Source organism: Xenopus laevis, chromosome 1L (assembly GCF_017654675.1).
Source record: "Xenopus laevis strain J_2021 chromosome 1L, Xenopus_laevis_v10.1, whole genome shotgun sequence".
Lineage (NCBI taxonomy): Eukaryota > Metazoa > Chordata > Amphibia > Anura > Pipidae > Xenopus > Xenopus laevis.
Genome location: NC_054371.1, coordinates 118,304,401 through 118,327,981, shown reverse-complemented (window position 1 = coordinate 118,327,981; position 23,581 = coordinate 118,304,401). Strand labels below are relative to the sequence as shown.

The window sequence follows — 23,581 nt, the reverse complement described above, 5'->3', positions numbered from 1 at the left end:
TCAGCACTGAGATAAAAGAGGAATTAAATTTGTGTATGCCTGCAGTAGTGAATTTGTTGAGCATTTGTTCTTATACCAATTATTGTACAAAGAAAGGCTCCCAGGGAGCAGATACTCCCTCACTGGTTCCAACACGTGAGAGGAAAATTCACACAAGCTCCTGAAGCGTCTGCTGTTTCCATAGAAATGTTGGCATTCCTTCTGTAAAGCAATGACTGTGGAATGCTGTTTAAGGCTATTGATTTCAACTTAACATACATGCAAAGAAAAGCTTTGCCTCTTTCAACAAAGAAAACATTATTTGTAACATCATTTTATACTAAATTACAAAAATGAGGACCAGAATGGGCAACCTGTTATGATCTTTAACCCTTTTCATGTCAGTTCTGTACCTGTGTGGGAATGAATAGACCCCAAGGAGTTGCATTTAAAATGAACCTTTGTAATGCTGTTGGCATAGCCTGAATGGTGACAGAACTGACAAATTATTGGGTTTTCATATTAAATAATATTAAGAAAGCAATTTCCATCAATGCTGCATTACTTTTACTTTGGTTTCTGTAATTTGTTTTCCTCTTACAGCACATTATAGTATAACTAACATGGCTCTGACCTGTTTTGGATTAAGAGAATTTTGCCCATATACAGTAAGATACTTGTGGTTTAAAATATTTTTTTATTAGTTTCTATCATCTTAAACAATCCACTTTTCTAGTTGTCATTTTTATGTAGACCTATTTATCCTAATTAGATCTGACAGCTTGCTATTGGATAAGTCATTGATCTCGCAATGCTGTAAAAAGGGATTGCAGGACATTTAATAAACTGCTTCGATTGCTAAGTCAGTTGCCCCCCCCTACTTTTAACTAGTGGGGGCATAAGAACACTCACTTATCTATGGCTATGAAAAATATTTACTGTAATTTTGGAGAATAAATGATTAAAATGCTCTTTATATTTCCTCTCAAAGCAAAAAGCAAGGAAAAGTAAATAGCTCCTAGATTGCTGGGTCACGTTATACATAACAAAAGCTTACTGGTTAAGTAAAGTTGTTGAAGGCATAAAGAAAAGTGTTTTGTATGTGTGAAAGCAGAAAAGGGGTTAAAGAAACAAATGCTTGGGCTCTGTAGTGAGCTGCCTTTGTCAGTGGTAGAGTTTGTAGGGGAGGTGGGCAGGTTCAAGGGGTTATGGTAATTGAGTTTGATGTTAGCTCCTCCTGAGAAAGAAAGCTGATTACAGGCCATTACTTTCAAAGTCTTCCTCTCTGACTCCAAAAGAAGAAAGCAGGGATTTCTCTTGAATTTCACTCCTAGTCACTACAGCTGCTAAAACAAGACATTTACATATCTTTTAACTTCTAAAAGCAACGTAATTGGAGGATTTTGCATTTTTTAATACTCAAGGGATGACTTTCTTCAAGATATTGTAAGCTCCAGCTAGCATACTTGGACCAAAAGTACAGTTTGCCAAATATGTTTCCATACACGGCACCTTGGAAAGTGCTGTGTCTCTCTATGGACCAGAGTTTAAGGGTAAGAGTAAAATCTGTTGTTTTCCCTCCTCATCTGTCTTGTTCATGAAAATGGACTTAGTAGTTTTACTGTGCATTATGGGAGTATGGTTATGTCAGTCCCTGTAATTCCCACTGATCGGGCGACATAGTGAAAGGTGCTAATCCTTGTAAATGTCTTTATCATCAGGCTGCCCTGAGCCATTTCAAGGAGAACATTAAGCTGTTGAGACCTTATTCTGTGTGCAGCATCGAGTCTTACTGAATAATTGATGTACTGTATGGTCAGTGAAAAATAAACATTCAGTGGCTTACAGACTTGCAATCTCCATTCAAAGATGTTTCAAAAAAGTAACTTTCTGTGTGAGACCTGCCTTATTTAACCAGAGTTTATCATAAAGCAGTATAGTAATTACTAGAAAGTAATACTTTAAACATAACAGGAACCTTATTTGATAATTTGATATAGATCAACTTTGCCTAGAAATGCTTCCAGGTTTGCATGGATCAATATAACTGCATTAGGGAGTATACATGCAGGGGAAAGTAACTGTGTCCTTTTTTATTATTTTCAAGTATATCATTCTGTGTGTTTCTTTTCATGTTATATCGAGTCGTCGGTTTTTCTCTATGCTAAATTGTGGAAGCACTTGGGCTCACACACATATTTGAGCCCAATGACTACTGTTAATAAAAATATTGATATTATCCTGTACAGATTGTTAAACCAAGCTTATTTCATATAAGGCCTTGATTAGTTTGACTAAAAATGAGGTTCTGGGGGAAGCATCAGTATCATCTCTGTAAAAAAAAACCATCTATTTATGTTTATGAAAGGCAAAATCTGGCAATCCACAGACAACTGAGCAAGGGGTCAAAAAGGGACAACTGCAGCTGTACTTATGTGCAACAGCACTGAGATCCTTAGGCTTTGACCCTCTTTTTTCCTAAAATGTGAAGTTATGCTTGTGAAAGCAGACTTTGTTGCTCCTCAAAAGACAGATGAATAAGTGGTCAACTGCAGCTGTACTTATACTCAGTTGTTGTCCTAGAACAACACCTGGGGGCACAATAGGATAGGAGCCTCATATCACCTGACTCAGAATTTGCTCTGAATCATTACGCACCATGGAACAGAGTTTTGAAAAGCTCTTGGTTACCTTTTTATTTCACAATTATTGCAAAGCTATTGACTGTTCTTATGCTCATGTGGCAAGTACTGTTCTGATACAGCAGATATATTTGTCAAAACGACATCAACAGTAAGTACTTATGTTTTCATTTGTTTAAGTAAAAGGGAAATGATTCATAAAGCATTTTGCTCCCAAGGGTTTACAGTAGTCAGGGCAGCCAAAGGCAGTGGTTGAGCAGATTAATTTGTTGCATGTCATAGATTACACCACCATGTCAGTGTTGTAGATTGGATGTGTCCAGGTTTTGTGTCACCCTATGGAAAAGACGTGGTGCTGGGCCACATCCAACACACAAAGGGTTCATGACTTCAGGGTCAAAAGCAGTTGACATATGGTTTGAACCAGGGTCTTTAGTTGAGATCCAAACATCAGAGGCAGATGTAAGTCTCTTGGAGAATTAATTTAGTTGTATCAGTTGTAGCTTGTTATAATATGCTGACTTAATTATTATAACCAACAACAGAAAACGTATAGGGTCTGAAAATATCCTTGGAGATTTTTTCCCTTTAATTATTTTCAAGTAAGAAACTATAAAGTATCTACAAAATATAGACATCGAGTGGCCACATGTTGTCCTGGTCTACTGCTACGATAAGGACGGTTCAAATGCCTCAGATGTATGGTTCCTGTGAGCATTCAGTGTATAAACAAGTCATACTGGTACTGCATTCTTTGCTGTGCATTCAGCATGAATGTATGTGTTTATATTCACGGGTCTGAATGCTAGTTCCCTGATTGACATGGATACAGAGGCAGCTCTGTTCCCAAACACAGAGAAAAGGAATGAAAATAAGCTAGGAGGCTACGTCTTGAAGACAGATGAAATTCCACTGTTACAAGGTACTCAGTTTTGAGTGCCAGGCTGAAATGGTGACTAACTGAAATTATTTACTAAATAATAAACTAAATAAGACTATTGCAGTGGTAATATAAAGAGAGGAATAAAGAGTTAGTAGTACTCTCCCTCCTTTTTTGGGGTTTACCTCTCTGCTTTAAAGTTCTATCAATTCTCAATAGTACTAAATAAAATGTAAGTTTTTTAACTTTTTGATTAAATACCTGTGTGCATCATCAGCTTTTTTTTTTTAACTCGGCTGTCCGGTGGTGTACTGCATAGTTCTTTGTTTTGTTTGCCTTCCCTAATTACTGTATATACAGAATATCAGAAGTGAAGGAGGGGATGATGTTATTTTTGCAGCCAACACCACAGATGAGATGCAAACTGTTTATTATCCCAATTATGTTGTGTCAACATACTTCATTTACAAACATTCCTTTAATCTCCTTGTTTCCACAACACATGAGGCATCACTGCATGTTCATGGTCTAGTCCAGGGGTCCCCAACCTTTTTTACTCGTGAGCCACATTTAAATGTAAAAAAGAGTTGGGGAGCAACATAAGCATAAAAAAAGTCCACGGGGATGTCAAATAAGGGCTGTTATTGTCTGTTTGATAGACCCTAAATGGACTGGTAGCCCACAGGAGACTCTCTTTGGCAGGACACCTGCTTTTTATGCAACCAAACAAGCCTGGAATTCAAAAATAAGCACCTGCTTTGAGGCCACTGGGAGCAACATCCAAGGGGTTGGAGAGCAACATGTTGCTCGCGAGCTACTGGTTGGGGACCACTGGTCTAGTCTGACCAGTACGTTTGTTTAATGTTAACTCTCTTTATAAAAAAAAAAGTCACTAGCAACATTTAGCTGTGGCCAATGTAATCCTTAAAAGATGAGGGGTCATTTACCATGTGGAAGGCAGGGGGCAAAGTACAAAAATGGATGCAATCTGCTCTATTTCTGCATTTTGCACTCTGCCTTCCATGGTAGATGAAGTGCTGGAGGTCTCTGTGCTCCATTTTAGAACACAGTGTCCTGCAGCTGCAGCCATGAATACAGTGTTGCCTGTATTTGGCAGCACTATATTCATGAGGGGTGAATCAAGTTGCCATCCTCTAACTTGTGTACAATCCAGACTGCCAATGCCAAAGCAATAAGAGGTGCTCTTTTGTGCCATTTTTTGCTCTTCTCTCTGGGAAATTACCCCTAAGCTGTCTACTGTTGATTTCAGTAACTAACCACTACAAAACCTTAAAATGAAAATCCTCATATAAAACAGGGCATATATTGCCAAAGAAAACATTTACTTGTAGGTGCTTGTTGGATAGATATAAACTTTAATGATGCTCATGCGTTGTGGAAACAAGGAGATTAAATGTAAATAATGGTGTTGCTGGTCCTTTAACTGCCTTCAAAGCTGATATTTTATGTATTCTGTTGATAGATTTTGAACTAATAATGACAGCTATATAATACTGTATATTCAAACAACTTGATTAATGAATTTTGTAATAATTCCTAGGAGTCATTTACCATTGAGGCACAGCATGGGTGCAGAATTCTACCTATTATTAACAATATGTAAAGCACTTGTGACTATGTATGGATGTACTTTATGCTAATGTGCTAGATCAACCTTGTATTGTGTATGAAGTGCAGCATGCTGAATAGCAGAGCCATGTAACTTAACACCTGCCTTGACCAACTGGTAATTAAAGGGCTTTCTATGAATGCTCAAAATTTTGCATACAATTGACACACATGTAAATTCATGTCTGCCCCACATGCCGCCCTAAACTCAGCGGGAGATTTTGTAGGATGGTGTCGATCTGATGTGTAAACTACATGGAAATTTTTCCATCCGCCGCTAGACGCTGCTGCATGCTAAATCTTCATCTGACAAGATGAAATTTGATGGTGTCTGACTTTTTTCCCATTGAAATACACTGAATGTTGGATGTAGATGCATGAACAAACTGCTACTACTTTATCTGATCCGACTTTACATTCTGCCTATAGAGAGATCAGATTTTGAAGGATCCTACAAATCTCATGCTGTTGAGTGGTGTTGTATGGCAAAATCAGATAAAATCTGACACACAAAATCTGATCAAAATTTCCCATGTACTTCTTTGTGCCAATTTGCATACCATTAACTGTTCTGCAAGGTTTGTGCACCCTGAATATGGAACAGATTTTAAGATGAATAATAAATAAAACCATAATTCCGGAGAAAAAAAATCTGCATTATTAGTAAAAGACATGACAGATTGTGCCAAAATGTTGCACTACTTTAGTAAGTAAGCCCTCACGCCTTTTAAAATGTTGTTTTTCTCCTATCCATGTCCAGCAAAGGGATTAATGGTCATATGTCATCTGTTCTCAGTGTATTTCCCTCAGTACCCTGATGACAATAGCAGACGCATTAGCACTCAGCCATTCAAGCTAGCTCTAATTGCATTTGTATACTTATTTCCTGATGGCCTGGCATTCTGTTAAGAAAAACTCATTTAAGGTATAGAAGTCAACTCAAGAGAAACACTGCTGGTAATCCTGCACTTGGCTATATTTCCTCTGTGATAGTTATTTTTTGTTTTGCTTGCTTGGAAAAATATAGCCTTAGGAGTAAAGCTTTTGAGCTGTGTTCTCTGTCTTCTGCCAAAAGCAATGATGCGTTAAGTTAAATTTAGTTGTCCTTTATTCCTACCAGTATAAAAGCTTACAGTTTCCCTGGGAGACTTTGCTTCTTTTGGCAATTATAGCATTGGGTACTGGCCACTGTTTTGTCACCAGATGTGCTACAATTTAGGCTAATCAGAACCAATAAATAAAATGACCACTCCTTTCTCCTCCACACAATCTTATTAGGCAACCTCCTGTGCTCCAATTGTTGACATAATTAGGGAGCTAACATATGGGGTGCAGTTGGTTTCCAGGTATTGTGTAACAAACTCAAATTTGATTTTAAAAAAAATCAGTTTTAGTAGTTACAAAATGTATTTTGTAAACACAAACTTAATCCTGTGAACAATTCTTTGGTCACCAAATACATTTTGTCAGCACAAAAGGAATGGTATGAATACAAGGGTTATTTTTTATTTTGAAAATAATTCTGTGAATAAAAATATTCTTTTATAGGCCCAAAGTAGATTTTGTCTAAAATAATGTATCATTTATATTAAAAACTTTTTTTGTTTAATTCATTTTGTAACATTTATTTTGTAACTACAAATTTGAGCTTAGCAAGCTTCAGTACCCCACCTGCAGAAAGCTGCTTTGGGTGGTGGTACATTTATCAGGGAGTGCTTGAACTATTTCTGTACAAGGGCCCTATGCTGACTGTTTTCGCCCCTGGTGCTCTGGGGATGCAGATGGCTACACATCGATGATGCTGCAACTTGTATCTGATGTCTCAATAAATCAGGTTAGAGTTGAATCTTAGGTAACTTTTGTTCAGAGTATGCACGATTACAGTGTAATGCTGGCTAAGAGCATAGCATCATATGTAAAAACCATGGTAGCCTGCACTAATTTGCAATGAAGTGGTAAACCAAATTTAAAGTTCAGTTTTTGCTTCACCTCACATGTGTACTGTTCCAAACAATGGAGGTTTGCTGGGGCACTGGGAAACATAGTGGTGCTGGGCTCATGGACCAGTTTACTTTTCAGCAGACAAGAGCCCAGGGTCTAAAGTGAATGGTCACTAGAGGTGCCTAAGGCCAAGGGCAGGCAGGCCAAGTATCAGCCCCTTCTGTGCCTGCACCCGGCACCACTGCATTGGCCAAGGAGCAGACGCATAGAGCAGAGTTGCTCTTTGAAATGCATATTCACACATTGCACAAAGCAAAATAACATAGTTATACAATTTAGGCTATATACACATGCACATAGCAGTGGCCTTTTATATACTTTCAGGCATATTGCATTCAAGCACCCGTTATACACGTCCCTAATCAGAGGCCTATTCTTCACATGAAGGATGGAAATCATAATATAAATATAGGAGCTAATACACTTCAATATTGCTAGATGCTACCAAATGCTATAAGAGCAGATGCAGAAGAATAATAGTGCTTGGACACAGTGCAACTTGAGCACATATTAAAAGCACTTCTGAGACTTGTGTGTATTCTGTCATTTCTCCATTGCTTAAGAAACGAAAAAAAGCTCAAGACGCAGTGGCCCTGTAATAAGCGTACTTTGCAATTGTTTCAGTATTTGCTTGTTTGCGGACACTGCACTACTAGTACTACTAGTAGTACATGTGGGTTGCAGATTACCAGAGCAGGCTGCATCTAACAGCTCGGCCTGAGTCTTTTTGACCTGCCCACAAATTCAGAAAATGCTCTACATGCCTTCTGAATACTAAAGACAATGAAAATAGTTGGGGAGCCACCACCATTCAGCCTCATACTCAAGGGAACATGCCCTTATGATATCAACTTGGAGTTGGCAATGAAGTTTAGGAATGGTTTGTGGAGGGATGAAATTCAACCCTTCCTTTACTGCTATGATGTTGGTATTGGCCTGGAACCAATAATAATACCTGGAATTGCAAACATATAAATGGCACTGATAAGCTCAATCAGTCACACTGCAGCAATGAGAATGTCAGGATGCATTATGTTGCTTTCATATATGTTAAATTTTCTTTATAGTAAAGGGGTAGTTCATCTTTAAATTAACTTGTATGATTTAGCCAGAGATATTTTTTTTATTGTTTTAAATTTCTATTATCTATACCAGCCAAAAGGTTGCTAAGAATAGACCATTCTATAATATATTAAACGTTAACTTAGAGGTGAATTATCCCTTTAAAGGGACAGTATACATGAGTTTGCTGAATAGGACTTATTTTAAGTTAAAAGTAGTAAAAATGTAGTATGACACTAAGGAAGAAAATGAAACCAGTATATATATTTAGCACTTCCTGGTTTTGGTAGAAGAGAAGCTTATAAAACGAATTACCTGTCCACCGAGAGTTAGTTAACATGCTTTGAACAAATTGCCCTGTTTATAAGGGAGTGAGGTGGTAGTTCACTGAAAAAAAATAGCGCTTTTAATAATGGCAAAAATGTAAGAAAATATGGATTTTTTACATTAAAAGAATAGGTGTAAAGCTGGCCATAGACGCAAAGATCAGATCGTACAAATCGAGGATTCATACAATTTTTGGACCGTGTGTTGAGAGTCCCGACATTTTTCGTCTGGTGGAGATCGGTCTTTTGGTCAGACAGGTTAAAAGATTTCTGTTGGCTGCGGGTAATATCTCTGCATGTATTGCAGATTGTACGATTTTTAGAGGGAGACTGTCACTAGCTTTGGTTGGACATAACTTTCATACGATTGCTGTCAGGGACAGAACATCGGCTGATCTGTTCTTTTCTACTTTATTTGATCGGAATGGTTAGTGGCAGGTCGGGAGATTTGTGTCTATGGCCAGCTTAATGCATTTTCAACATAAAAATGTTATAGGTGTTCTTTTTTTTTTTTTTAGCAAAGCTGTTTTTAGGTTTATTCTGTTCCTTTAATCTAAAGTAGCAGGCAAATAATGTTAGCATAAACAAAACTAGGATTCTGTTTCACCACCAAATATTACCTAAGGGCAACTGTGATCAATGACTTTGTTATATTTATTCATCTGGAAGTTGTACTACTTTACATTGAAAGGGGGATAATCTTGGTGTCAGATTTTAAGATTCTTGTCAACAGTCATGTTAATTAGTTTCTGTTTGCTGTATGCCCAAGGTGGGGTATTTTCTTTTTCAGTGTAAATTAACAACTTCCCATCTAAACAATATGAAATTTTTACTAATTGAAGAAAAAGCAATGAACGTTTTGCTAAATATTATAAATGTTAGCAATCAGTTACAGTATGTAAAGCAGTGGCTTAACACTGGTCACTATCCTACCTGATAGGGAGGGTGGGACACGAGGGGGCCAGTAGGAGTTGGAGCCCGCAACGGGCCCCTCTGCAGATTTTTTTTTGTGCAGGGGGCCCAGTGCTGTGTAGTTGCACTGCTGATGCTGAATTCCAGTACATTTAACATGCCGGTACAAATAGACAATTTTAACCAATTATTTTTAGCATGTTTCAGGGAAAAATATCCCCTTTATAGGAAGATGAAAGCTTATATGGCAGCTGGCTTCATTCTTAAAATTTAGAGCAACTGCAGTGAGAATAAAACTCATGCAGAAGGAAGTTGAAAACATGACAGTAGATGAGGTTTAAATGTTTTTTTTTTATCAAATGATCAAAGAAGGATTAAAAATGACTTGTGTGGGTGTTGCAAGTGTTTTGCATTTGTTTTTCTTCTTCACATCTGCTTGGGAAGGCCACATTGTCAGATGTAGTGATTACTTTAGCATCTGTGTTTCAAATCCGATATCAGTGATCCTGACAGGATATCAGCAGTGATTCCCAAAATGTTACCAAGCTAAATTTCCTAGCTGTGAGGGCAGAGCCCAGTCTCATCTATTATGTGGATATGAGTTGTGAATATCTAAATATGTCCCTATGTGACTGTAGCCTTAAGGCAAGGGACACAGGTTTCTGACTATAAAAATACTAACAAAAGGGTAAGTGTGTTCCTTTTCAATGTGCTAAACACATTTCTCATAGACAACGATGTGAAATGTTTCTTCGAGTTTCACTGCTGTGATTCTTCCCCTGAAAGATCCTGTCAATAAACAAAAAAGAAATGCAACAAAAACAACTGTTCTATGTTTTAACTCGCACACTCTGTAATACTGAATTAGGCTGTTGCAATAAAGCAGTTAAGAAAACAAAAACGACATAGTCGTCTATTTTATTTTATACAATGGCTTAAGTCACCCTGTTAAAGAAGCTAAATATCCTTCCTACATTCATTCTCACTATAGGAGAATTTCATTTACATCCTCCCTCCCAGACCCCCACCCCATGATGTAAATTTAAAAGCGGTGCTTTCCATTCTAAAGTTCACATTTGCCTAACTCTCTGCCTGTAACGAAAACGTGTCTGAAACAGGCAGAAACTGTCACCCAGCCTCAGTCAACAAGCTAATCTTGTGATATGTTAAGAAGGGGCCTGAATTTCCTTTACCATCTCCGCCCAACTCAGTCCTTTTTTTTCCCTTTAGTTTTAGAACAGTTTCATTGTATTAACTGACTTGAAGGCAGGGCTGTCCTTTTTTTTTTGTGTATCCCAGCCCCCCATCCCTGTGACGTCACTCTTTTGCAAGGCAGAGATGGAATTTTGACTGGGAAATGTAGCAAAGAAGAATTTGGTGTCGGGAAGGAGATTCTGTGCAGTTCAGAAACTGAATATTCTAAATCCTGGGTAAGCTTTGCTTCTCTGCTTTATGTGTTAGATTTGTCTTATCTCATAGCTGGTCCGTAGTCTGACTGACCCCCCTCTGTGCTGGAAGGGCATTGTAATGCTAACCATTTGTGCTCAGGGCAGGGACATAATGAGCACACGAGCTGTTCTTATATTGTATATCTCTCTCTCTGTCTTTAAAACAGTACTGAAGTGTAAGGGGATTTTTCTGTCTTTCTGCACTCAGGACTCTATTACAACAGAAAGTGAAACAAATTCATATTTCTAATATCAAAATAATGAACTGCATACAGTTGTTTGTACAGGCATTTTCCCCAGGAGACAAATTCAAATATTTTACTGTTAAAATTTAACAGATTTAGATTGCTGTCAGATTCCTTGATCAACTTCCAAGCTAACAAAAAGATGAAACTGTGACTTGGGTCAATGAGCTGTAATACTGGGAAGCATTAGAGTAGTCTAGGCACTTTTTCAACTCTTCTTCGATATTGGGAAGCAACACAGAAGCTGCAGCTGGATAAATTAATGAAGTCCAGGACAATAATAAATTTCTAATGTGTAGTGTGAACTGTATCCCTGTACAATTTAACTCTACTCTACAGTTTATATATGCCAATTTTCTTTGACTGGATAGTACAAGATGATAGATCATATTCTAATTATACCTGAATGTATTACTTTAGCACATATGGACATTGCTAATTTTACTTTGCCACTTTTTTCAGAAAGATTGAGATATATTTGATTATCTATTGTGCTGTAAAAGGGAAAGTTAACCTTTTAGTATGTTATAGAGATGGGCCTCTAGCTTTGTAACTAGCTCCGCTGAATATGGCCCTTTACCCTGTGTATCATAAGTACAAGTAATTTGTTTGTTTGGAGATATACCCCCTGTTAATAATAATAATTTTTATAGTATGTTTTTTTTAATTATTAGCCCTTCTATCCTGTCTATTTCAAACCTGCAACTGAAAAAGCTTTCCTTAAAGCTGTTTTTCTGTTGCTTGTACTTGCCCTCCATTAGGTCTGCAGTGAAATACTACCATAGTCTGATCATTTTCATGTAATTCTATAATGGAATCCTTGTCCCGCATGGGTTCTGGCTTTAATAGCTCATTAAGAACCAATTAAGATTGTACAGGGTGGGCATATTTTTCAGAGCTAAAGAATGCAAATGTGTTTTTAATGAGCAGGTTATATTAGCAGTCTCTAAAGACTAAAACATGTACTTCAGGGTATATATAAATAGACAGATATGTGTGTGTGTGTTGTGAAACGACAGAATATATGCTAGGAAAAACCTGCAATATAAATTTGAATGACTAACAGTGGGGATGAAACATGACTGTGGGGCACAGGCATTAAGTTATTGTAGATTCAAAATAGCTTTGTCACTTGCACTTGACACCTTTATTCTACAAAGGTAAAGCTATAATCTGAGCAATTTACTACTGGCAAATCAACTGATATTTTGAAGTAAAAAAAAAAAAAAATAACATGCTTAATAATGGTTTACAATTAGTGTGTCCACAGTTTTCAGGGTTAAGACATATGCAGAGCTGGTTGAAAATGGGGGCCTAGTTAAGGTTATAATCTGAGACCCAACCCTTCAACTGTAGAGATGGCGCGAACTGTTCGCCGGCGAACTTGTTCGCGCGAACATCGGGTGTTCGCGCTCGCCGGAAGTTCGCGAACGTCGCGCGACGTTCGCCATTTTGGGTTCGCCATTGTTGGCGCTTTTTTTTGCCCTCTCACCCCAGACCAGCAGGTACATGGCAGCCAATCAGGAAGCTCTCCCCTGGACCACTCCCCTTCCCTATAAAAACCGAAGCCCTGCAGCGTTTTTTCACTCTGCCTGTGTGTGCTGAAGAGATAGTGTAGGGAGAGAGCTGCTGCCTGTTAGTGATTTCAGGAACAGTTGAAAGTTTGCTGGCTAGTAATCGTTTTGATACTGCTCTGTTATTGGAGGGACAGAAGTCTGCAGGGGTTTGAGGGACATTTAAGCTTAGGTAGCTTTGCTGGCTAGTAATCTACCTTCTACTGCAGTGCTCTGTATGTAGCTGCAGTGGGCAGCTGTCCTGCTTCTGATCTCATCTGCTGACTGCTGCAATAACAGTAGTCCTTGTAAGGACTGCTTTTATTTATTTTTTTGTTGTTTTACTACTACTACTACTACTACTATAAGAGCCCAGTGCTATTAGTCTAGCAGTGTTGGGGAGTGGGACTGGTGTGCTAATCTGCTGCTCCTAGTAGTTCAGCAGCACCAACTTTAATTTTTTTTTTTTAATATTCATTTTTTTTTTATTTTACTTTTTTTTATTTTACTACCGCTGTAGTAGTGTATAAGTTGACCTTTAGGCATTATTTGCCCTGTAGGCATTTTTTGCCCAGTGTGTTATTCAACCAACTGCCATCTAGCTGTGTGACCTTGTTCACATTCTGTCTAAATATCCATAATATTACCGTCTCCAGAAAAAACACCGGAGTGACTTTTTCAAGCAGCCATAATATATTTTACGTAATCCGTATCCATCGCTGTAGTAGTGTATAAGTTGACCTTTTAGGCATTATTTGCCCTGTAGGCATTTTTTGCCCAGTGTGTTATTCAACCAACTGCCATCTAGCTGTGTGACCTTGTTCACATTCTGTCTAAATATCCATAATATTACCGTCTCCAGAAAAACACCGGAGTGACTTTTTCAAGCAGCCATAATATATTTTACGTAATCCGTATCCATCGCTGTATTAGTGTATAAATTGACCTTGTAGGCATTATTTGCCCTGTAGGCATTTTTTGCCCAGTGTGTTATTCAACCAACTGCCATCTAGCTGTGTGACCTTGTTCACATTCTGTCTAAATATCCATAATATTACCGTCTCCAGAAAAAACACCGGAGTGACTTTTTTCAAGCAGCCATAATATATTTTACGTAATCCGTATCCATCGCTGTATTAGTGTATAAATTGACCTTTTAGGCATTATTTGCCCTGTAGGCATTTTTTGCCCAGTGTGTTATTCAACCAACTGCCATCTAGCTGTGTGACCTTGTTCACATTCTGTCTAAATATCCATAATATTACCGTCTCCAGAAAAAACACCGGAGTGACTTTTTTCAAGCAGCATTCATATATTTTACGTAATCCGTATCCACCGCTGTAGTAGTGTATACGTTGATCTTGTGGGCAGTATTTGCACAGTGTTTTCTTCAAACCGCCATCTAGCTGTGTGAGCTTGTTCACATTTTGTCTAAATATTGATAATATTATCGTCTCTAGAAAAAACCACTTGAGTTACTTTTTTTCAAGCAGCATTCATATATTTTACGTAATCCGTATCCACCGCTGTAGTAGTGTATACGTTGACCTTGTAGGCATTATTTGCACAGTGTTTTCTTCAAACCGCCATCTAGCTGTGTGAGCTTGTTCACATTTTGTCTAAATATTGATAATATTATCGTCTCTAGAAAAACCACTTGAGTTACTTTTTTTCAAGCAGCATTCATATATTTTACGTAATCCGTATCCACCGCTGTAGTAGTGTATACGTTGATCTTGTGGGCAGTATTTGCACAGTGTTTTCTTCAAACCGCCATCTAGCTGTGTGAGCTTGTTCACATTTTGTCTAAATATTGATAATATTATCGTCTCTAGAAAAACCACTTGAGTTACTTTTTTTCAAGCAGCATTCATATATTTTACGTAATCCGTATCCACCGCTGTAGTAGTGTATACGTTGACCTTGTAGGCATTATTTGCACAGTGTTTTCTTCAAACCGCCATCTAGCTGTGTGAGCTTGTTCACATTTTGTCTAAATATTGATAATATTATCGTCTCTAGAAAAACCACTTGAGTTACTTTTTTTCAAGCAGCATTCATATATTTTACGTAATCCGTATCCACCGCTGTAGTAGTGTATACGTTGACCTTGTAGGCATTGTTTGCCCAGTTTTTTTGGCCGCAGCCACTGAAGCACAGAGGCCAGAAAAAATATGCCATATAAATGCTGAAAATAGTCATTTTTTGCCATACGTTGACTCAACGTATATGGCAAAAAATTACTATTTTCAGCATTTATATGGCATATTTTTTCTGGCAACTGTGCTTCAGTGGCTGCGACCAAAAAAACTGGGCAAACAATGCCTACAAGGTCAACGTATGGCAAAAAATGACTATTTTCAGCATTTATATGGCATATTTTTTCTGGCAACTGTGCTTCAGTGGCTGCAACCAAAAAAACTGGGCAAACAATGTCTACAAGGTCAACGTATGGCGAAAAATGACTATTTTCAGCATTTATATGGCATATTTTTTCTGGCAACTGTGCTTCAGTGGCTGCGTCCAAAAAAACTGGGCAAACAATGCCTACAAGGTCAACGTATGGCAGTTGTTTAAAGAGAACAGTAGATTACTAGCCAGCAAAGCTACCTAAGCTAAAATGTCCCTCAAATCCCTGCAGACTTCTGTCCCTCCAATACAGAGCAGTATCAAGCAGATTACTAGCCAGCAAACTTACTATCATCTGTCCCTGAAATCACTAACAGCTCTCCCCTACACTATCTCTTCCAAGCACACACAGGCAGATTTTTCAGATACATTTTTGCCCTTGATCCCCCTCTGGCATGCCACTGTCCAGGTCGTTGCACCCTTTAAACAACTTTAAAATCATTTTTCTGGCCAGAAATGTCTTTTTTAGATGTTAAAGTTCGCCTTCCCATTGAAGTCTATGGGGTTCGCGAACCGTTCGCGAACCGCTCGCATTTTTGCGCAAGTTCGCGAATATGTTCGCGAACTTTTTTTCCGACGTTCGCTACATCCCTATTCAACTGTCCACACCCAGTCACATAGTGATACAAAGTTACATCTTGGTATTGCAATGTATATGTTTATAATGCATGTTAGTAATTCTGCCACTGGATCACATGTGCAGCAAAAAACGAATGTTTATATGTCACAGATATATATGTTGCTTACTATAAGATGGGACTTTTTAGAGACTGGGCCGTTGACAGACTGGACACTGGTATTGCACACAGAACTGCTGTGTTCTTCTCTACCTGGCTTCCATAGATAACAAAGATGCAAAGTACTTTAGCATAAACACCATTAGTTTACCACATAGGAAATAATCTATATCTGATCTATTTTACCTTAATTTTGTATGTTCTCACATACTGTATTTCTCTAACTGAAGAAGGGTGCATTGAGGAATCAGTGTATGTATCTTTATAGATTGCTTTGCAACTGATGTACAGTTTGAGGCATACATCAGCTCAGTGCTTGAGTTTTATTATATACTGTACATAGATCCATATCCAGATGCTCGATGTTTGCCATGTGTTGTTCTGAGGTCCGCCAATTATGTTGCAGGATGCAAAACAGATGTTCCTGTGAAAGAAATGGACATGGAGGGAAAGCAGTCACAATATAGTCACTAAATATATCATCAATACAAAATATTGTGCCCAATATTGCCCCCAAGCCTTACAAGACCATACAGTTAGGCACACATCTACCCTAGCAACTGTAGAAGGTGATTAAAGTAACCTAAAGTGTAGAGATTCTGATTTAATTAAATATATTAACAGGAACAGTTTTGCAGTGTATATACTATACAGGTATTGGATCCGTTATCCGGAATCCAATAAACTCTGAATTACAGAAAGTCCCATAGACTCCATTTTATCCAAATATTCATTTTTCTCTGTAATAATTGAACAGTACCTTGTACTTGATCTAAACAAAGATATAAGTAATCCTTATTGAAAGCAAAACCAGCCTATTGGGTTTATTTAATGTTTACATGATTTTCTATTAGACTTGAGGTATGTAGATCCAAATTACAGAAAGATCTGTTATCCGGAAAACCCCAGGTCCCGAGCATTCTGAATAACAGGTCCCATACCTGTATTATGTTTTTACTGTGTAGGAGACTTAAATGGGATAGCTGCATCTAAAAACTGAAACCTTTATCCTCATGCAGTGTGACTGGGACCTATGCTCTCTAATTTCTGCAATGGGCACACATGTTACCTGAAAGTGATATCACAGTCAAGTTAATATTATTCCTAGTGATTGTACCATAAGATAATACTGTTGGTTCTTTTTTGTGTCTCGTAGGTATGATCATAGATATTTTGTCACAGTTGCAGGATCAATTATTTAGTACAACTTCCAGCTTCCTGCTACATCCAAAAAAATAAGAGCATGTTTATCTTGAGACATCAAGTCACATTTAATATTGTAATTTTAATGGTATACATTAAGCAAGTTGCCCTGGAGTCCAGTTTAGTCCAGCTTGGTTTCCCATATATAAGTAATAGTAATAGCAATGTTGCCTATGTACCTGCTCATCCTACTTAGTGGGGTTCACAAAAGTAAAGAACAGCTTTCATGCACCTTTATCGATCCTTACGCTAAATTAAAGTATTTAATTGCGTAATTTGTACCATATTTTCAAGATAGCACTTTGTTTTCATACTCTGATTACTAACCATCAATCAAATTGGAGGGGGTTCAAGGAGTGGCGTAATCCATTCTCAAAACAATGTAAAAATGATTGTCCTTCAGTTTTTATTTTTATACAGATTTTGTCTACAGTTCTGTGGGGTCTTTAGTTTCAATTTCATTTTCCTTTAAATGCATTGCATAAAATACAATACAAGTCCAGCAGTTGTTTCAAGTAAATCTTCATATATGATTCAAATGTTTTTTTTACTAACTGCTTCTTCTATGTTGAGTTTGTTTACTTTTCTGCTTTTAATTGTAAACTTACTGATGTAAATAGTGAATCTCTGTAAAGCACTGTTCAGAGGAGTGAACAATAGTCACCTAATTGCAGTAGCATATAAGGAGATTACTAGACTGTATTTCAATCTGCATTTTTCCCAGTGCTATAGGGACATCTGGAAAATTAATTATTTATACTAGTCCCCATCGCCTTTAAACCAACATGCACATTTCCATATGGCAAGGAGCAGGCTGATGTAATCTCAACTTATGGAGAATTTTGGACATTACTCAATCATTGTAGGAAAAAGTATGGATCAGCTTTAAAAATTAAACTAGTTCTTTAAAACCTCATTGACTGTTGGATTTATAAATAATCAATTAAACAATTGCTGATATTAACAGTCAGTTAAGTGCATAATTAAGGAAATACTGAAGTATTGATAATCACCCCCTCCACAAAAAAAGATAAATTGTAATACTGAACCAGCTGACGAAAAGCAAAAATAAGTTATTTAGGTCAGATGTATATTTTACACTGCTATTTCATGGAGGTATTGATTCTAAAGGTGGCCATACACAGGCCGATAAAAGCTGCCGACAGACCGTGTCGGCAGCTTATTGGCCCGTGTATGGGGCCCCCCGACAGGCTTCACCGATCGAGATCTGGCCGAAAGTCGGCCAGATCTCGATCGGATGGGACAGAAAATCCCGTCGGATCGCGGCCGCATCTATTCGTTGATGCGGTCCCGTGATCCAACCGCCCGTTAAGGCATCGTTAGGATCTGATCGTTGGGCCCTAGGGCCCACGATCGGATCAGCCCGATATTGCCCACCTCAAGGTGGGCATATCGGAGAGAGATCCGCTCGTTTGGCGACATTGCCAAACGAGCGGATCTCTCAGTGTATGGGCACCTTTAGGCTACTGCAGTTGAAAGATGCATTCACTTCACTGCTTGTATTTTGCTGAGAGGCACACCTGTTCCATAGTATGTACTAGAAATGGAAGACCCATACTTTTAATCACATGACAGAGCTCTATTTTTTTTTTTTATAGAAATGGCATTCACATGCATTTATCATTTTTGTTAATTCCGGGAGACATTAATGATTTTAATTTACCCTTGTTGTCTCTAATTAGTCCAGATCTGCAAATGTCCTTATGGAAATATATTACAAAGGACTTTGCCATGTGCAGTAAGGCAGGAGTAATGGAGATGACATAAAATTTTCAAATGTTTTTAAATGTATAACTTTTAAAGCATGCCAATGGTTTTCTTAATACAGTGAAACCTGAATTTTACATCCCCTGATTTTAAGTTTTCCCTCATTTTACATAGTTGTTTTTTGATGCCACTTATATATTATGCATAATACATTTCCCTGATTTTACATTTTCCTGGATTTTACACCATTTTTTTTCCACGTAAAATGGGGGTTTTACTGTAGTCCTGACAAGTGAGAAACAGTTTTGATTTTTCTGTTGAAATATTTTTTGCTGAAAATAAAATAACTCATTCACCATTAGCCCAGATACAAATGGAAGAGCACTAAGCAGTGCAAAATTTGATATCTCTCAGTTATATGAATTCAAAACAGGAAACTGTATGTTGGTTAATTTGTGACCTATGATTTCCAGCCGCTTGGTATTGTCTGGAACTGTAGCTCATTATAGCCATAGAACAGCAGGTTTGATAAAAGTTTATGTCTTGTATGTGAGTTAGTACATATACGTTATAGATACATCATGGTGAAAAGCAAATAAGAATATCTTGTATTAACATTCAGCTACTTTTAGCACTAGTAAAATGGTCTGTACTCTGGGTTACTGGTTAAAGTACAGGTATCATTTCAAATATCAGGCTGTTCATAAAGATCTGTGAATTACAGCTAAGAGTAAGAGCACTACAGTTGTGTTGGGACAAAGATGTAGACAAAACAATGGTAAGATCCTATATGGTGATTTCTGAGATCATGCTCATATGGGAGGTCCTAAGTTGTTGCAAGTTATTGGTCCAAAGGCATGTAAAGAATTTTCCAGCATCCTGGCCTAGAAATTCTTACATGAAAATCAGAAAACAAGATCAATTATTTAATGGCATGGGGGGAAATTGGCTAGACCAGACAACGCTAACTAGCAGTTAGTGATGCCCTTTGGCCAGTTATGTCATCATATTCATGGTTTTTACAAATGAAAATAATATGTTATCTTAGACTCATTTAATCAACAAAGAATGTAAAGTCACAACATGTAATTAAAAAAAAAACCCTTATGTATCACAGTTGTTTTAAAAAGTTTGAGTCTGAAGTTTAAAAATATGAAATAATGCTCACTTCCGAAACCTGGAGGACTTCCTCTTCTGGCCAAGGCAGGGCATCAAATACCTGGGCGATCTTTTGCAAAACCGTACCTTCCCTTCACATACTGAACTTCGAGCCAAATGTACATCTCAGAACCTCCCACTTTTTAGATATTTCCAAATTCGGCACACTTTTAAGGCCCAGTTTGGTACACTTTCTCCTGTCCTTTCCACAATGACAATTGAAGAGACCCTCATAGCTGAGCAACCGATAAAGTTGGTGTCCAGGCTATACAGAAATCTTCTAGCCAGTGTCCCCCCTCCATTCCATACAGCTCAGGTACGATGGAAAACAAACATTCCAGAGCTGTCCCAGGATGACTGGGACGAAGCAACAGAAACTATGTATAAAAGCTTAATAGCAATAAGGGATAGACTGATACAGTACAAGGTGTTCCATCAACTATATATCACCCCACTTAAACTAAAGGCAATGGGTAAGAAGGACAATGACTCCTGCCCCAGATGTGGAACTCCTGAAGCCAACTTTCTACACATGATCTGGTCTTGCCCAATTATAAATATTTACTGGTCGCAAGTAATGGCTTCGCTAGCAAACACACTGGAGTTCCCACATATACTCTCCCCCACTGTGTGTCTTCTGGGCGTGGTGGAACACCTTGTACCCACTGTCAGTGCAAGATTAAGGTTTAGAGCGTTATTATTCTATGCTAAGAAATGTGTGATTATGCACTGGATGGGACCTACCCCTCCCACAAAGGACTCCTGGATTAACCTAGTTGATTCAACTATACCCAAAATAAAGCTTACCCATGAAGCAAGAGGCACAGCAGATAAATTTCAAAAGATATGGAGTCCTTGGTGGGAAATGGGCCCGGGCGTGCAACCTAGAAATGATCCTGCAACCGGTTAATACATATGCTTACATGGTACCCGTAATGACTTCTGATGTTAATTAAACCTCAATCTAAACTGCAACATTTGAGAGCAAAATTCAGGACCAGTGTCGCATGTTTTAACTGTACACATGTTTATTGATATATTACTATAATTTTTTCTTTTTTGTAATGTTTATTAAAACGAATAAAACATTACCTTTAAAAAAAAAAAAAAATATGAAATAATGTCATGACTATTGGAAATGAATGAAAAGCTTCCATTGATAGGTCTTTTAGAAACAGGCTAAAGAGAAACCAGTATCATCCTACAATTGTGTTTCCACAGTTTCAGTAATTAACTTTTTCTGTCAGTATGTTCTTTATTTTACATTCTTATGTTTTTGTGTCTTTCAGAAACCACAAGTTCCAGAGGATGATCTCAACTTGAAGGAAAAGGATCAAACTAGTGACAATTTTTCAGACCCTGCAAGATTAGTGATAAGCAAAGAAACAATGGAGATCGATGTTCCTGTATCAGAGCACAAAGGAATCATACTGATAAACCAGGATGGTTCAGCTCATGATCAGTCTGTTTTCCTTGCTGTTGTTGCAAACCAGAATGGAATTAAGAACAGACATGAATCAATTGACAGTGATGTTGCTCAGGAGATCCAGTATCTAGATGATGTTTTGGAAGCAAACTGCTGTGATACTTCTGCCGATAATACTATGAATGGGTCACCAACTCCTGAACTTTGTACAGTTGGTGAATCCAGTTCATATGTTATTGTTACAGCTCCCTCTGCTTCCATTGTAATAGAAACAATAGCAGAGGAACCTAAACAGGCTCCTGTGGTAGAGATTACAGAGGCCAGTGAAGTTATGGATCCTGTTAAAATGAATGGGCATTCTCAAAATGGAAATAAAGATGAACCTTTTGAAGGGTATACATATCCAGCAAGTCCAAATTCCTCTAACAGTTCAAGAAGGTCATCCAAGGATGGAGACATTTTACCAAAAATAATCAAAAAAGAGGCAAAATTTGAGTTGCGCACATTCCATGAAGAAAAAAAGCCATCAAAGTTGTTTGATGATTTTAATGAAAAAGAACACATTAGAGTGAGAAAAGTCAGACCTTCAGAAGAGGTACAAGAGTTGGAAAAGGAAAGACTTGAACTCATTAAAAGTCAAGCCGTGAAAAAGAATTCTGGTATTACAACAAAGTGGTGGAACCCACCACAAGAGAAGACAATAGAGGAGCAGTTAGATTCAGATCAGTTAGAATCCCATCAGAAATACAAAGAGCGTAAACAAAAACTGCAGCAACAAGGAGGGTCACCTCCTGCAGTAAAAGCTAATCATCTTCCCCCTGTACTTTCAGAAACTACTGCTGTGAAAAAGGAAGACATTGTCACAGAGCAAATTGACTTTTTAGCTGCAAGAAAGCAATTTTTGAACATGGAAAATACAAATCAGCCTAACTACAAACCCCCACCCAAAAGATCAGTTAGTGCAAACCTTTTCACTGTAAGGCCTTTTTATAAATCAAGTGAGGCCAGCAAATCATATTCATGTATCACAGTGACAAATCCATCAGTACCATGTGTTCAGAGTGTCCAAGGCGAAACACCACTTGTAAAAGCTGAGAGAGTAAACTGTATTTCTGAGGACCAACCAACAATGAATCAGAGGCTTATGGCAGATGCTTCTCCTGAGCCTTCAGCTGACATAGACTTGCAAGATGAAAAAGTATCCAAAAGATCTGCAGAGGAATTTGTAAGTGCTACAGCAAGCTTTACTGTTTTAAAGGATGATGATAGTGACCTATCAGACCGTTTTGTCAAGTCTGTCTCTGTATCCTTCCTACCTGAAGAGCAGGACTCTGGTTTAGATGACCTGTCTATAAAATCTCAGGATACTACAGTTATGGAAACACTTTCAAATTACTTTAGTATGGACAATATCAGTGACAGTGGAGCATCTAATGAAACCATGAGTGCTCAGCATGATTATTCCCTTGGTGACTTATCTCAGCCCCAAACACCAGTTAATGACACTCTAAATGAATACATACTAGAAGAAGGCTCTAAATACGATCAAGGATTTTATTCACCATCTTCCATGCTGCAGGATATTGATGATCAGTTAGATTATCATGCAGGTGTTTTGGTTCAGAATGTTATTCAGCAAGCCTTAGCAGAGAAAGCTGGGTTTAAAGACTCTACACATTCTGAAGATTCAGACAAGAGTAATTATTTTGATGACAATGAGCCATTAACAGAGAAAAGTGAGATTCAGAGTTGTTCCTCGCCACCAGTTAGCCCAGGGAGAGACCAACGTGAAGTATTTGAGCCTCCTCAAGTTTCCTCTCCAGTCCAAGTAACAAAGGCTATAACAATACCAAAGACCTTTGAAGGTGAAAACTTTCAGCTAAAGCAAGACAATCCTCTATCAACAAAAAGTCTTTCACCCACTGAACAAAATTGCACTGAAGAACATAAGCAAGAAAGCTACTTCAGTAAGTACTCCCAATCTGCTGAATTGAGAAGCACTGCTTCAATATTGGCAACACAAGAAACCGAGATTTCTGTTGGCCCTTTTAAACTAAGGTCAAAGAAACAAAAAACATTATCAATGATTGAAGAAGAGATCCGAGCTGCTCAGGAAAGAGAGCAAGATTTGAAAAAACAGAGAGAAAGGCAGAGTATTCAAAGTCAGCATAGCCCATCAAATAAGAGTGCACCTGTACTGCCAACTCGAACTGTCTCCTACAAAACTGCCCCTGGTAAGTGTT

General features: G+C 37.9%; 1 protein-coding gene across 11 annotated transcripts in view; it reads left to right on the top strand.

Annotated features, from left to right (window-relative positions):
• Positions 1–23,581, top strand: part of palm2akap2.L (PALM2 and AKAP2 fusion L homeolog) — a 155,506-nt gene that overhangs the window by 117,465 nt on the left and 14,460 nt on the right. For 8 of the 11 annotated variants that reach the window (XM_041585289.1, XM_041585272.1, XM_041585240.1 and 5 more), the window contains one exon: positions 21,202–23,572. In XM_041585289.1, coding sequence (XP_041441223.1) covers positions 21,202–23,572 — 2,371 coding nt within the window. 11 annotated transcript variants of the gene reach the window in all.